At 35.2% G+C, this 15,614-nt stretch overlaps 1 protein-coding gene across 1 annotated transcript in view; it reads left to right on the top strand.

Moving 5' to 3' along the window:
• LOC106471598 (acetylcholine receptor subunit alpha-like) overlaps nucleotides 1-15,614 on the top strand; it is an 83,633-nt gene that overhangs the window by 44,552 nt on the left and 23,467 nt on the right. The window contains exon 2 of the mRNA XM_022400215.1: nucleotides 2,795-2,839. Coding sequence (XP_022255923.1) covers nucleotides 2,813-2,839 — 27 coding nt within the window. The 5' untranslated portion in view covers nucleotides 2,795-2,812. The remainder of the gene's footprint in view (nucleotides 1-2,794; nucleotides 2,840-15,614) is intronic.

Raw genomic sequence — 15,614 nt, 5'->3', positions numbered from 1 at the left:
TAGGCCTCAGTGTCACCTTGTGGAAAAAAAAGACCTCGGTGTCACCCTGTGGGAATAAAGATAGGCCTCAGTGTCACCCTGTGGAAAAAAAAGACCTCGGTGTCACCCTATGAGAAAAAAGATAGACCTTAGTGTCACCCTGTGGGAAACAAAAAATACCTCAGTGTCACCCTGTGGTTAAAAAATATATCGGTGTCACTCTGTGGGAATAAAGATAGGCCTTAGTGTCACCCTGTGGTAAAAAAAGACTTCGGTGTCACCCCTGTGGAAATAAAGATAGGCCTTAGTGTCACCCTGTGGGAATAAAGATAGGCCTTAGTGTCACCTTGTGGGAAACAAAAAGACCTCAGTGTCACCCTGTGGTAAAAAAGACCTCAGTGTTACCCTGTGGGAATAAAGATAGGCCCTAGTGTCACCTGTGGTAAAAAAAGACCTCAGTGTCACCCTGTGGGAATAAAGATAGGCCTTAGTGTCACCCTGTGGTAAAAAAGACCTCAGTGTCACCCTGTGGGAATAAAGATAGGCCTTAGTGTCACCCTGTGGTAAAAAAGACCTCAGTGTCACCCTGTGGGAATAAAGATATGCCTTAGTGTCACCCTGTGTTACCAATTTGCCACACTATGAGAGTGATATTACAATTAATTCTGTGATTAATGTGACATGACATTATGCACAAAAAACTCAAGAGACGACTAAACTAAACGAAAGAGTAAAACGTTATGAAAATATCAACATAATAATCAGTGACAAACAATGAAAGAATACGACCTAATGTCTCCTTTGTATGAAGGGGGTGATGAATTTAATCACTTCGTACATAAATCCCAGTTTTGTTATATACTTACTGTACTTCATCACCCAAATTGACACTAGGCACAACTAATGGTGTTATCATAATAATTGTACAATAGTCAGTTATGGTTTACCCAAATTTCTGGTACTAGTTCAGGTTATCTGAACAATTGCAAAGGTCAATTATATACATTTCTGTTCCATCAGTAACACAATGAATCATCATCATCATTACATTCACATTTTATGGACCTGTTTCAAAATACCAGAATAATATTTATTAAAAGATACTTTTAAGAGGATGTCCCTCAAGTCGTCTGTAGTGGGTCTGATAATTCGGTCGTAACACTTTTTCACACCCATTTTTCAAGTATACATGAATGTGTTTAGAGAATTGAAGAAAACAAAGATAACTATACGTTTCACAAATGTTTCATTGATTACGACCATTGTTTCGACAGTAAAGGCATCATCAGGAACAGATTGAATTAGCTTGTACATTTATGTTCGTTTTCCCAATTCTGTTAATATAGAGTTTCACAAGTATCGACGGTTTAAAGTATTAATCGGATATGTGTTCATATTCATTGCCTTTTGATTGTTCTGCAGCTAACTGTTGCCTGTCTTTGGTGCTGCCTTTTGATTGTTCTGCAGCTAACTGTTGCCTGTCTTTGGTGCTAACAAGTAACTGGTGATCAACAAAATGCGATAAAAACATCTGGTAACTAGTGGTCAACAAAATTTGATAAAAACATCAGGTAACTGGTGATCAACAACATGTGATAAAACATCTGGTAACTGGTAATGAACAAGATGTGATAAAAACATCTGGTAACTAGTGGTCAACAACATGTGATAAAACATCTGGTAACTAGTGGTCAACAAGATGTGATAAAAACATCTGGTAACTAGTGGTCAACAAGATGTGATAAAACATCTGGTAACTGGTAATGAACAAGATGTGATAAAACATCTGGTAACTGGTAATTAACAAGATGTGATATCATATCTGGTAACTGGTGATCGCATTCTTTCTTATGAATCACTGAAAAGTATTTTTAAGTCTTTTTAAATGTTCAAAAGTTGGCCAGAATGTCATTATACCTACGTAGGCCTTACAACAAAAGGCCTTTTATTCTTTCTACTACCTCATTTATGAGCCTTTGAGAAATAGCTGAAGCATTTTGTGATCCCAAAAGCAAAACCAAATTAGTAGTGGCCATCATTGATAACGTATGTAGTTTTCTATGTATGTATTTTTCAGGTTTGTGGGAATTTGCCAGTAGCCAAATGACAAAACCAAGGTATTAGTATATTAATAACTAATAAAGTGGCATGTTTGTTACTCCTACTTTGTTCAGGATTCTTTACAATAACTATTGGTGATGTCATGCATATCATTTAATTCCTTAAGTACCCTAAGATTTAGTATTGTAATGAATACTTTGTTCTGCACCAAGAAGAATTAAAATTCCAATACCAGATTTTTTTAAAGAACATGATATTTATTTGAACCTTTTCAAGTTAAACAGAATATACTCCCAGAAAATACCCGTTCAAACTTTTACAGCTGATACAACTGAACTTCAAGTTTATTACTAAACAATATAATCTTGAAACAAGAAGTTAAGGAAAAGCATATTTTACCAGAGGTTTTCAAACAGAAATAACGTTTCTTTCACTTTTAGCCAGTGTAATATGCAAACCTGAGAAAAAATAATTCCAGAAGAATATATTTGTTATTTTTAACTAAATATTTCAGCGATATATTTAACGTTTAAAACAAGTTATGTTATTAAAAAGTCGTTAACACTGGAAAGACATTTGACATCTCATTTTATTTTAACCCCACTAAAATGATAGGGGGAATTTATTTTTTTGAGATTTCAGCTAATTCGAAAACTCCGGTATTACTAATAAAAAATGCACAAAAACATGACAGTTTGAAGCCTTGAATATTTTTAATGGTCAAACGTTTATTGAATTTTTTATTATCTTTCAGAACCTGAAGGAACAAATTATGACAACAAATGTTTGGGTTGAGCAGGTGAGTGTAAACATGTGAATTTTATTAATTATATCTGGTCTATTTGAAAACCTCCAAGTGATTACACTTACCGGGATAAGTTCACCAAATATTTTATATCCATTGTCAATTTGAGAGATTCAAGAATTTTTATTAAATTGGAGACTTTTTTCTCAATATTCTAAATGATGTTTATTTTTCATTTGAAGTAAATAACTTTTAGATCCCTTTATGTTTTATTGAGGGTTTCCTCTCGCGTCTGTTTTTTATTGGCTAGCTATTATTTACTGATTACAATTATTTAGCCAAAGTGTTTTATATTAACATGCAGAGTTTCCCTAAAAGTTTCAGTTTTAAGTTGACTTTGTTTATACAAAGGTATCTACGTCATCTTTACGACAGGAAGGAAGGCAGGTGGTCAACAGTGCCTACGGGTTACTCTTATCTGATCAAATTGACCAAATAGTAGGATTTTACCGTCACTCTTATAGTCCATTCACAGTCCCAGTTTGCGGAGCGCATTTATACGTTAACGAGACGTGAACCATGAACCGTTGGATTCACAAGGCAGGCACGATAACCAATAGACCTGCTAGCCATTTCCATGACTTTAGCAGTACAAGAACAGTTAGGTAGAATAACGTTTGGTAACAACTACCCATATAACACAATGCCTTACAATCATGTAAAACCTAGCTAGTTATATTACGATATTACAATAACGTTTGATGACAATTATCCACACAACACAATGCCTTAGAATCATGTACAACCCGGCTAGATACATTACGATATTACAATAACGTTTGATGACAATTATCCACACAACACAATGCCTTAGAATCATGTACAACCCGGCTAGATACATTACGATATTACAATAACGTTTGATGACAATTATCCACATAACACAATGCCTTACAATCATGTATAACCTAGCTAGTTATATTACGATATTACAATAACGTTTGATGACAATTATCCACATAACACAATGCCTTAGAATCATGTACAACCCGGCTAGATACATTACGATATTACATGATTACTTCGAGGAAACGTTGTTTCATATGAAGTATAGAAACAACCGTTATATGTTGGATAAAGTTTCGAATAAAGATCAGTTACAAAATAATAATTCATATAAATAATTACGCACGTACAGCATTGTTAGGTAAATTATTACCTGTTTATTCCAATTTACATAATAGAAAGGTCTGTGCTAAACGAATAGTGAACTAATTAGCAAACCCTATTCTATAATTTCATTAACCAGTAGAATGAAGAATGACAACGAAGTCCCAATATTTTGAATCTGTTGTTGTAATATATCGAATATAAGTTAATAACTTAAACCATTCCATAAGAAAGTAAAATGAGTATAAAAAAAAAGGCCAAAAACAAAAGTCATAGAAGGTCGATCAAGATATACGAAAACGAATAATGTATCATCAAATTTATTACACACAATCGTACGTCTAACGGTTAATAAAAGTAAACGTTTAGCAAAGCTTGTTGAATGTATTAAAATATATTGCGTGGATTATTTTATTGTTCTTCTGAAAGTCATTTTTAGCTACAGGCTGTGATAAGCTAGTCGTGTTTGAATATATATCTTATCTGACGAAATTATTTATAAGCTTGTGTTACGACGTGTGGTAACACTACGTAGACTAGTACAAAACATGAACAAATTGTGTACAATCGAACACTACAAATACAATAAACAGAACAGAATAGAGTCCTACAGAAAGTGCGATAAAATAGTGTAAAATATAAAACAGAGATAAGAAATACAGCATAAAGATAACAATAGCGTGATGTAAGTTACAAGACAATGACAGTGATATCGCATAACAATAAATCTAAATTGGAATTTTCAACCTGACTGGTACAATGAGTTCAGATAATCCTAGGATTCAATTACCGCTATCCACAATTATCAACTACACATCAGAGAGAGAGGGCAGCACTCGTCATCAATCCGGTTCTTTAAACCAATTAATGAAATTTACTGTCACTAGTATAACGCACCCACAGCTGAAATTGTGGAGCATATTTAGTGGAGTTATGGCTCGAACCTTGGATCTTCCTATCTACAGCCTGGTAAACTAACCTCTATGCCACGCCCAGCTCTCATACAACGAATTGTGATAGAATAATACGGAAAATATGATACAACTGTACAAAATTCAGTTCCGAAGTGCTGTAAAAATCTATAAAAAAGCACAATAAAATACAACATATAGCTCAACCATTTTTAATGTAGTATGTATTTTCGATTTTAGGCATAGTTTAAACAAATTGAATACAGTCTTTTCTAATGTTATTCTACTCTTATTCACTAGCTTAATTTAGTCATTTTGTAACCTAGTCGACCAGAATGGTCAGTTATTTAACCTACAGAGAAGGTTATATCAAAACGATTTTGGAACCTAACCGCGTCGTTACAGTTCATACTACCTCATCCCGTTATTTTCTTTCTGACGCATCTAGACGAAAGCCATGTAGCGTACTTTCGATTGTAAATAGCTCCATTGTAAAATTCCTGTCTAAAGAACTATACTCCACTCTGCTTACTTTCCATAATCCATATAGTGTATAAATATGATGCTCATATAGCATCGTTTCAACAGTCAAATTACATAGAAACCCATGAGTGCTGCGTCTAGTAACATGACCGGTATGCCTTTGTATGAAATAGCATAAATACCCCTTTCATTCTCCAACTGCTTGAGGTATGCGAGGATTGAACAGGAGGTATGATTGGAAGCCCTATCTTGGAGAATCCTTCTTGATTATGTAGCGTACTTTTGCTTGGGACACATGGGCGGATTTCGCTACTGACCAGTGTGTATCTGGATTCTTACTTTTTACAAGACACCACACCTGGTTACCACAGCTTGGATAATACTTTTTGAGGGCTCTCTCTTGATAGTCTTACTGTCCCAAGTTGGTCCATATTCCTTTGTTTTCCAAAGCTATTAAGTAAAAGGGATATCAGCATTTTAAAAATTATAAATGCCAAATTTGAATACATCTTTATGATCTGAGCGCATGAATATTTTGTATAGATAAGGATTGCCACATACCTTTCCCAAAAGCGAGTAATTTTTGGCAACACACTACCTAAGTAACGCCAAACACAGTCAAAATGTAGTTCTAATACATGCCGTTTCACCGCAACTTTATATCGGCTGTGGTTGTCACGTGACCTTCTGTTTTTGATATTCAAAATTAGAGCTCATCGGGCCGGCTGTGATATGACAAACACAGTAGTGAATAAGAAGCTATTTATATTATCAAACTGCATGAACAACGTTTACGGTGTAAACTATTAAACAAGCAAAGTGTGATATTTATCAGTTGTATTATTAGCACACGTTCAAAACCTTTTTACATTCAATCAACAAAAATGCCATACTACATACATCAAACCTATACGAAAATGGAGAAAATTACCTGAATAAAGTTTTTTTAAAGTTACTTATGGAAGGGTGAAATTCATGAATGTTAAATTCTTTACAAGAGTTTGCCTTACATATCACTTTTACATCTTGCACAGTTTGTATTTCCAGTTACTTTGTCAACTTATGATACAACGAAATCTTACAAGGAATTACAAAGTAATGATAATATCATATAATGGTGTTATAGAGTTGAAATGACTGATAATATAACTGAATGTGTAATGAACTTTAACACAAACCAAAGGTTTTCTATATAGTATTTAGGGTTCCCAGTGGGACAGCGGTAAGTTTACGGACTTAAAACGCTAAAATTCGGGGTTTGATCCCCAGCGGTGGACACAGAAGACAGCCCAATGTGGCTTTGCTCTGAAAGAAACAAACCAAAGCTTTGAGTTAGTTAGCTAGCTACAATGTAAAAGAAGATTAATCAAGTATTAGACCATTTTTATAGAGAATTTTAATTTAGTATGTGGTAATCCTATGTAAATCTGATATCCACACGAGTGTTAGATAGGTTAACTTTAACAACAGAGTCGAACAGTAAATCTGAGGAGTGATCTGTGTCTGAAAACTTGACTGAGACTTAAACTTATTTGGGAAAATAAAAAGACTGGGAAAGTTTATTGGAGAATGAATACGATCTTTATTTACCTACAAATATATATATATATATATAATGTAGTGTGAGAATTTCCACAGACACTTACACAATTACTTATACATATCTAGCATATGGAGCAGCATATTCGTTCTCTCAAGATTGGATTCTGTCAAGCTAAACATTATGATTGGAAAAGTAGAACTGAGAAGGAATAGATGTTTTAATATTGGAAGAAAGCTCATACTATTTCTGTTGTGAGAGTATCACCACGTGACTGTTCACTCTCTAACAGCCTTTGTGCACTGTAACATACACAAACCATCCTATCTACCAGCAAAGAACGTTGCAGTCATTGACCCTTCAACTTTTAAACAAAATATGTTTTCAACATACGCCTTGAACAGAGTTATCTGCTATAAAGAACAAAGACAACTGGACCAAGGCATTTTTCAATGGTTTTAGACCTTATGTTTATGCTAAAAACTGCATAAAACTTAACTAAATAAAAAAATTTAAATATCCTACATTACTAAATGCAGCTAGTAAACACGTGATATGCCTGTATATCACACTTATCCTTCCTACTCAGTTTCAGGCTTACCCTCAAGCCTACAATTAAAGATTAAACTTAAAGTCAATAAACTTTAAACTCATGATAAGGTCCAGGAGCACGTTATCCTTCCTTTGTTCTTAAGAATACGTACACGTCACATAGACAAAACGACCCTTTAACAAAGAACTATAATATTATTTCATGATAAATAAAACTTTACCAAAGAATTACCATTTAATACGATGGAAATAACCTTTAATTGCAAGTTAAAATGAAATAATACATAATATAACAAAATGAAATAATTAATAAAACACCCTTTCACTTTGATTTAAAAATGAACTACACCAAACAATATTTCACAATAAAGTGAATTGATCAAAAGAAAACCCTTTAAACATATTTTAAAACACAATACAATTTCAATTTAAAATTAACAGAGCACAAAGTACAATATAAAAACTTTTCAACGATGAAATACACAAAATGACCCTTTAACAAAGAACAAGCAATGCATCAACTAGAGAAACTGAAAGAAAGAATTAAAACACAGAATTCCCCCTTTAGGAGCGAGCAGTATAATAACAACATCAAAGCACTAAATTGTAAATATTGAAAGAAGAGAGAAATAGAATAAAACTATTTAACTCTTTAATTAAATACATTTTAATACATCTCTAAAAACATTTTTCTGCTGCCTCCTCGCAAATGGAGCAGTTTAACATAACAAATATCTGAAATAAAATGGAATAATTTCAATTGTAACAAAACATTGAAAACAGTGAAACGAATATCTATTTAATCAGATAAGATGAACTTTAAAATTTAATGCTTAATAAAAAGTATAATATTACTACTACAGTTATATAAAAGAAATAAAGCAAACCCTTGTCAACAAATTAGCAATAGTAAAATCACGCAAACATAACCTTCATTTTTCATGAAAAACGTTTTCATTGATAAAATAAGATAAAAAGGGAAAATATACGAGCACTGGTGTCTGCTCTAATGTGTGCGAGGTTATTATCACCTTGGAAATTGGCAGGAAGTTCTACTCTTGGATTCTTCTGAGATATCTCTCTGGGTCTCTTAGCTGGTAGTGCCTCTGTGGTCATGGCAGTCCATGGCAAATGGGGTCGCGTCCATCCCATGATGTGGAGGTTCTCACACTGACAATGCAACTCCTCAGTGATAGAGGTGGTCCTTGTGCTGTTTGGCTCATCTAGACACCTATACTTGGTCTTTACATAGTCTGAAACAGTTGTGAAGCTCACTTCACCTCTGTCTTCCCAGAGACTGAAAGGCTAACCTATCCAGAGATGCACCAAACTCTCCCATGTAAAAGGCATTGGCAAGCAACATATCCTCATCCATGGAACCATGTAGGTCACGCCAAACCTAGGCATCAAAGCCTTTGGTAACTTCGTTGGCTCTCTCGCTAAATAAGAAGTCCTGAAACTCCTGTAGAAACTTAGCAATCTCATAAGATGATGAGCTTGAAGGGTCTACCTTGACAACAACCAGGAAAGGCTTCTCGTGATACTGGAAGAAGACAGAAAAACCACTGGCTAGTTGATAAAAGAGAGATTGACTGTGGCCAAAAATTTTCTCAAATTCCAAAAGTCCAGATCCAAATATAAGGTTGACCAAATCTCAATTGGTCAGAGGTTCAGTCAAGTGTGTAGATTGGGGTTTTAATGCACTGTTATGACCATGAACTATGACATAACATATTGAACAAGCAATACTTCTCCAGGCTTGACATGTACTCCCACCAACATTTGCGCATCCCTTTCTTACCATGATGCTGTGACACAGACAGTACACAATTTCAGTAGAAAAGAATGGGAATGTAGTCTGCAAACAGCTTCTACACAGTCAAACTGATTCAGGTTAGGAGACACTGACCTCACTTTAGACTTTTAGCTTTAGCCAATGATTCATTATCTATTCTTAGAGAATTTTTTTCACTTAAATATTTTACTTGGTGGATGGTACCTTCTGCCTCCCACATTACACTTGAAAATTGTATCTTTTAACAAAACAACATTATTAAACTATTCAGTACAACTGTTTGCCTATAGAAAATATTTCAATCTGCATGACTGAAACTATCCCTATCACAACCAAATAAAACAATTCATACACCACATTGATACATTTGTTATGATATGTCGGACATTACCTGTGATTTTCATGCACTACTGATAATTTCACCTACTCATTAATGTTTTATCTTGATCGAGTCGAATTGTTTTCTGCCCTACGATTACAAAAAACAACAGGTAGAACTACCACGTAAAACCGCTTTATTTAAAACCTAAGGTAAAACTGTGTTTTTCTCTCTAGCCATAGAGTGAATCTCTGTTACTTTTTATCCTATGATCTTCCAAATAAAAGCATTCTGTTGCTCGTATTAATTAAAATAACATGCATACAGTACTTTCCAAAAATACGTTCCCAATCAGTTAATATGATTGTTAACTTCATATTCATCAACTCCATTGTTCACACGGTCTTATTGTTAGCTATTGCTGTACACTTTGTGCAATTGATTCATTTGTGTTACATCTTTATTTAAAAATGCTCATGATATATAACCCAATATTACGTTCTTACCATTATACTTCATCATGTACTCTAGTAGTTTATACAGCTTGCTTCCTGCTACCATATGCTCAATGTTCAAGTCACCTGTCAAAGCTATGGTTGTTTCATCTAGGGATTGTCAAACTCAACGCATTTATATTCCAGGCCTTATGAAATATATATACACTGGAAAAAGTTAACCTAATTAAGGCTCTTTAAATAAAAATATATTTACCAAGATGAAAATTATACTGTTACTACTATACCCCAATACTCACTCAGAAGAAGGAATACTGTTTCATTAATTGTAGATCTAGCATGTTTTCTGGAAAATCAATGAAAACCCTAGTGAGCATTGGGTAGCATACTCGATAAAGTTCTAACTGCTTAGCTAGATTATGGGATTGGTTCTCTCTAAACATCGGATGACGTTTTACATCAGAAAATTCCCACAGTGGCTCCAAAAGCAATGGTTGCAATGTACTTTAAGTCAGTAATTTTGAAAATTACAAACCATCCTAACATTCAGTATCAAGTGATAATTCTACAATGTACACATACATCTCATGATATCACCCAATAGCCAGAAAAGTAAGGATTTCAAAGCCATTTCTGTCATTGGTTGTCGACTAAGCAACTGTGTCAACTTTCATAATCAAATGGAAATGAGAAAAGGTATTAAATACACAGTATGCACTACCTAATAGCTTGGAAAGCAAAGGATACCTCTCCATTTCCATCAATGATTATGCAGATCAGTGACTGTCCAAACTGTTGAAGATCAAATTTTCGTCACACAATGAGCCTGGTGTCCTTCAGTGGCTCATTCAAGAGCTCCTGAATCATTATATTTGGCAAACATTTGCCAGTAAAGTCTTCTACTTCATGGTTTGCATTAGTTTAAGCAGAAATGGCTATGATTTCAATTCCAACATGGTGTCCAGGATCAAGATATTCCATGAATATACAGAATCTCACTGTGCCATGAAACAGTGCAACTGTATTTTTATGTTGCAGACCTATGCAATGAATCATAACAAAGTCATGTTCTTGAAACATCATTATCAAACATTCAATCATTCCCTCCAGATATTTAAAGTTCACTAGCCACTTCAACGAAGCAAGGTCCACAAGAATTGGTGACCTTCCTACCATACAAGTAGTGGTGATAGTGTTTCACAAGGATTCATACAATATTTGTATTCTAAAGCAATTGGCATGTGACAAACATACACAATTACACAATCCACTACATCCTACAAATGGAATAATAATATTGCCTCAACTCTGTTGTCTCTGGAATCAGTGTCCGAAGGGAACTCACATTTTTGGCTTAGATAAGTAATCACTGAGGCATCCACTAACGCTCCTTCCAAAGTATCCCTCCACTTATGTGGTACTGCAATCTACAAGATGTTGGTGATGAATTTTCAGTAATATGACATGAAAGCAAAGAAACTGTCCACTTCTGGCTTGATTGTGGTTTGAGGACAATCTCTCACTACAGCTATCTTAGTTAGGTTTCTTGAAACCTCATTTGTCCACACAATGTGGCCAAGAAGTTCCACTTATGTTTGCATGAGCATTCATATTCTTATTTTTTCTTTTTCAAACCTGCTTTACATATGCATTGGAATATCATTTCTAGATTCTCAGATGTAGACACAAAGGTGCAACCAAATATCTAAACAATGTTGACATAGACTAGATAGACATCTCTCCCACTGCAGTCCCTTCAGTGTAAGCTCCATCAGCAAATCTAAAATAGCTGGTGCATTACACAGATTGGTTGTTGTAGCACAGAGTCCATACCATACATATCTTATGCTATAAGCAATCTTGATGTGCAGCTCTCGTCATCCAGTTTGACTTGGAGGTATCAGAATGCCAGGTACTGTTGAACCAACAAGAAATGTCTAACATGTTCAGGCATTCAGCCGTTCATGGTAAAGGAAAAGCACTAACACAAGTTACGATGCTCACTCTTCTAAAATCAACTTAGTACCTTGGAGTAACTTCTTTCTTTCTAACAATTACTGTGGAAGACAACCAAGCACTCTCTGAAGGTTGTATGACTCAGTCCTGCAGAATGTTCCTATATTTGAGCAATTGCTCCCTTCCTAAGGCACGATAAAAGCCACCATAGCAGTTGCTTTATTGGTTATGCATTGTCTATATGTATGTGATTTGAGCCATCATTATCTGACTCAATCAGCAATTTGTTCCACAAATACATCGACATACGTATCCAACAATTCAATGAGCTGATTATGACGAGTTGATTCAATCTCTTGAACCAATGGCCTCAGATGTGTTGGTAGCCAAGTATTTGTTTTTAACCACGATGTAACAGATGTAACTATTGCTAGTTTCAGTCACTTCTACTTTGCTTGTACCACCTACAAACTTTCCAGCATCAAGCTAGATAGCAACACTAGGACTTCATCTGTTGTCGGACAGATGACTTTCTGAGCTAATTCTGCCTACATTTCTGGTCAGGAAATAGTTTATTTCATGCACGGTTTCAATTCTATAACTATATTACACCACACCAATGCATGGAATAGTACTTTTATACTTAGAGATACTGTTATTCCCTCCATGTAGTGCACTGTTCCTGTATACGATCTGGTCAGCATTGGATGTTTTTCATGGAACATCAACTCACTCATTGCACAGGCAAAACTGACAAACAAGCTCCACACTACATCTATCCTACAAATACCAATAACAGATCTGAGGTAAGAGATTATTATTTTACTTCTGTGAGTAACATCTTCTAGACAAAGGCAGAGATCCACCTGTTTTCTAAAGTCTAGTTTATTTCCTCTTATAAGAGTTAAGCTGGTATCCATTGGCCATAGTGGTGGCCTCATTAGATGGGCTTGAAGAATCACAAAATTTACTAGGGTTCTTACTGCTCCTGTATTGACCAGGAACTCAACTTCTCACTCTTGTACCCTCATAAGCATATACCAAGCTCTACCCAACCCTGTGAAAGCTGGGCTCGCCACTACGCTCTTTGGTGCAAGTTATCTCCTGTACCCCCTCAAGTCAGTATCCATAACCAGCTTGGACAGTTATTTTTCTTTAGCATTGGCTAGAGCATAGCAGCCACCACTTTCTGTTGGTTATCCTGGATGTACTGATCTGATGGCCAGTACTGATAATCTTGCCAAATATTCTGCTCAGCAAAATACTAATGTTATGGGTTGGCTGGCATCTGTTGAGTCATTGACTGAAACCAAATAGCTCTGCTGATTGACAAAATATAGCAGTTCCTTTGCCAGTGCCTCACCGGTCTACAAGCAAAGCAAATACTTTTCTCTTCCTGTACTAGATGATGTCCAGAGAAAGGCATTAGCATTTGCTTTGGTGTGTATCCCATGAGTATACCTTGCTGTGTTATGTACCTTATGTACTAACCTAGATAGCTCTGCCCATTTACTGGAAAACAGTATAGTTGCATTGCATTTCCAGCCTGTATGGTAGTTGGATCTAGCCCAATATACTGAAGGAACCTATGCAGGATTGTCCATCTGTAAAATAAGAACTACAGTTATCAATGCAGGCTCCTTCTTTTCTGACAACCACCTTGAAGTTAGTACTTCAAACATATTTGACATGGAAACTGCCTCAGTTATGTTGAACATGTTTCTCACATTCAGATGTTGTTACATGGATTCATTGGGTATTCCCTCAATGAATTTGTTGACTAGAATGCCCTCCCTGACTCCATCCATTCTAGTCAATTATCTGCCTGAAACACTATAAAAAATGGTTCGGATCATTTTCTCTACTCCTTCTAATATCAGGGGAATGATCTATTTCGTTTCATTCATGGGAACCTGTGTAGTTGGTCAAAGCCCTTCCCTTTAATGATCTTAACAAATGCCAGGTGGAGGTGCCATTAGCTGCTATTTCGCATTAACTGTTTGCAGGGACTCTGATACAAACATGGATGGTCACAAGCCATAGTTGAAGTTACAGGGAGCCTTTCACTCCAGAAAGGTACACCGTCCAATGATTCATGGTTATCATCGTGAGTCCCCACTGTCTCATCTACCAGAGAAACACCCCTGACTGATGGATACCATCAATCAACAGCACGTCCAGCGTTTGTATGCCGGTTTCCAGCAGACTGGACCAGAACTGGGGCGATGGTGCTCTGGCTGGTGACAGAATATGCCATTCTTTCCATAAAGAATTATTTTAAAGTTTTATCAACTCAAGAGATTGAGCTATGGTTTGTACACACATTGACAAAAACAGAAAATCTGTGATAAATCCTGTAGTCATGGTATCAAAATTTATTTTTATCTACTTCTGGTATCATCAGATAGAACTGGTTCCTATACGACTATTGGATAGCTTAGCTTTAACCGCAGAATCGAACAAAAAATCTGAGGAGTAATCTGTGTCTGAAAACATGGCTGAGATTTAATCTTTTGTGAGAAAATATGAATACTGGACAGGTTTGTTGGAAAACAAACACAATTTCTACACACTTACACAATTCCTTCTACAGATTTACCGTATCAGCCAGAAGCTTCCTCCTGGCTGACTGGATTCTGTAAAGCTAAACACCATGATCACAAAAGTTAAATGCTTTGATCTTCGAATGAGATCACCCGTGACTGGCAATTCTTTCACAGCATTCATCCACTGTAGCATACAGACACTTGGTCAGCAAAATATGGTAGTCATTGAACCTTTTAATATTTAAGTTAAGTATGCTGCAACATACCTTTGGCAGAATAGATAATATCTGCTATAGAAAACAAAGAAACACAGGAATTTAGAACAAGGCAAAAGTCAACAGTTTTGTAAGCCACGTGTTTATACTAAAACTGCAAAAAAATGTTAAATAACAAAAGTTTTAAAAATTGCTGTATTATTAAAAGCACGTAGAATACATATGATTTGCCTGTATGTTACATTGGCTTATCTAAATATTCCGAGAACTATAAGTATTAGGAAATATCAGAAATGAGAACCTGAATGAAACAGCTGTTAATCATTAGTAATAAAAGCATACTGAAGTTAATTAAGTATTCCTTTTTTGATACAAGAATAAGCTTTCTTTATACATAAACGCTGAAACGAATATATGAGAAATCTTAGCATTTTGATAGAAATTACTAAAAAACTATTATATTAATAAAAGAGTTAGCTTGTTTACCTTTAGATGTATAAGAAAAATATTTGTCTCTACAACAAGCAGTTGGCGTCAATTCTACAAAGTTTCATCATGAATACTCTGCCTAAACAATCTACCAAAGAAAGACACTATTAAAATCATAAATAATATTCAACGTGAAACTGGTACACAATTAAAAATATTTTATTTAGGCCTATCTATGGCCTTCAAAAAGTTGACGACTCTACATGTTTTGACGTTACAACGTCATCCTCATCGAAACATGTAGAGTCGTCAACTTTTTGAAGGCCATAGATAGGCCTAAATAAAATATTTTTAATTGTGTACCAGTTTCACGTTGAATATTATTTATGATTTTATCATGATATCTGCCAGCATTTTTACGTAACAGAATATTCATTGCTGTCAATGTACCCAATGCA

This window comes from Limulus polyphemus, unplaced genomic scaffold (genome assembly GCF_000517525.1).
Source record: "Limulus polyphemus unplaced genomic scaffold, Limulus_polyphemus-2.1.2 Scaffold4723, whole genome shotgun sequence".
In the NCBI taxonomy this organism is placed as follows: Eukaryota; Metazoa; Arthropoda; class Merostomata; order Xiphosura; family Limulidae; genus Limulus; species Limulus polyphemus.
Note: the sequence above shows the minus strand (reverse complement) of the source record. Positions and strands in the feature narration are given on the sequence as shown.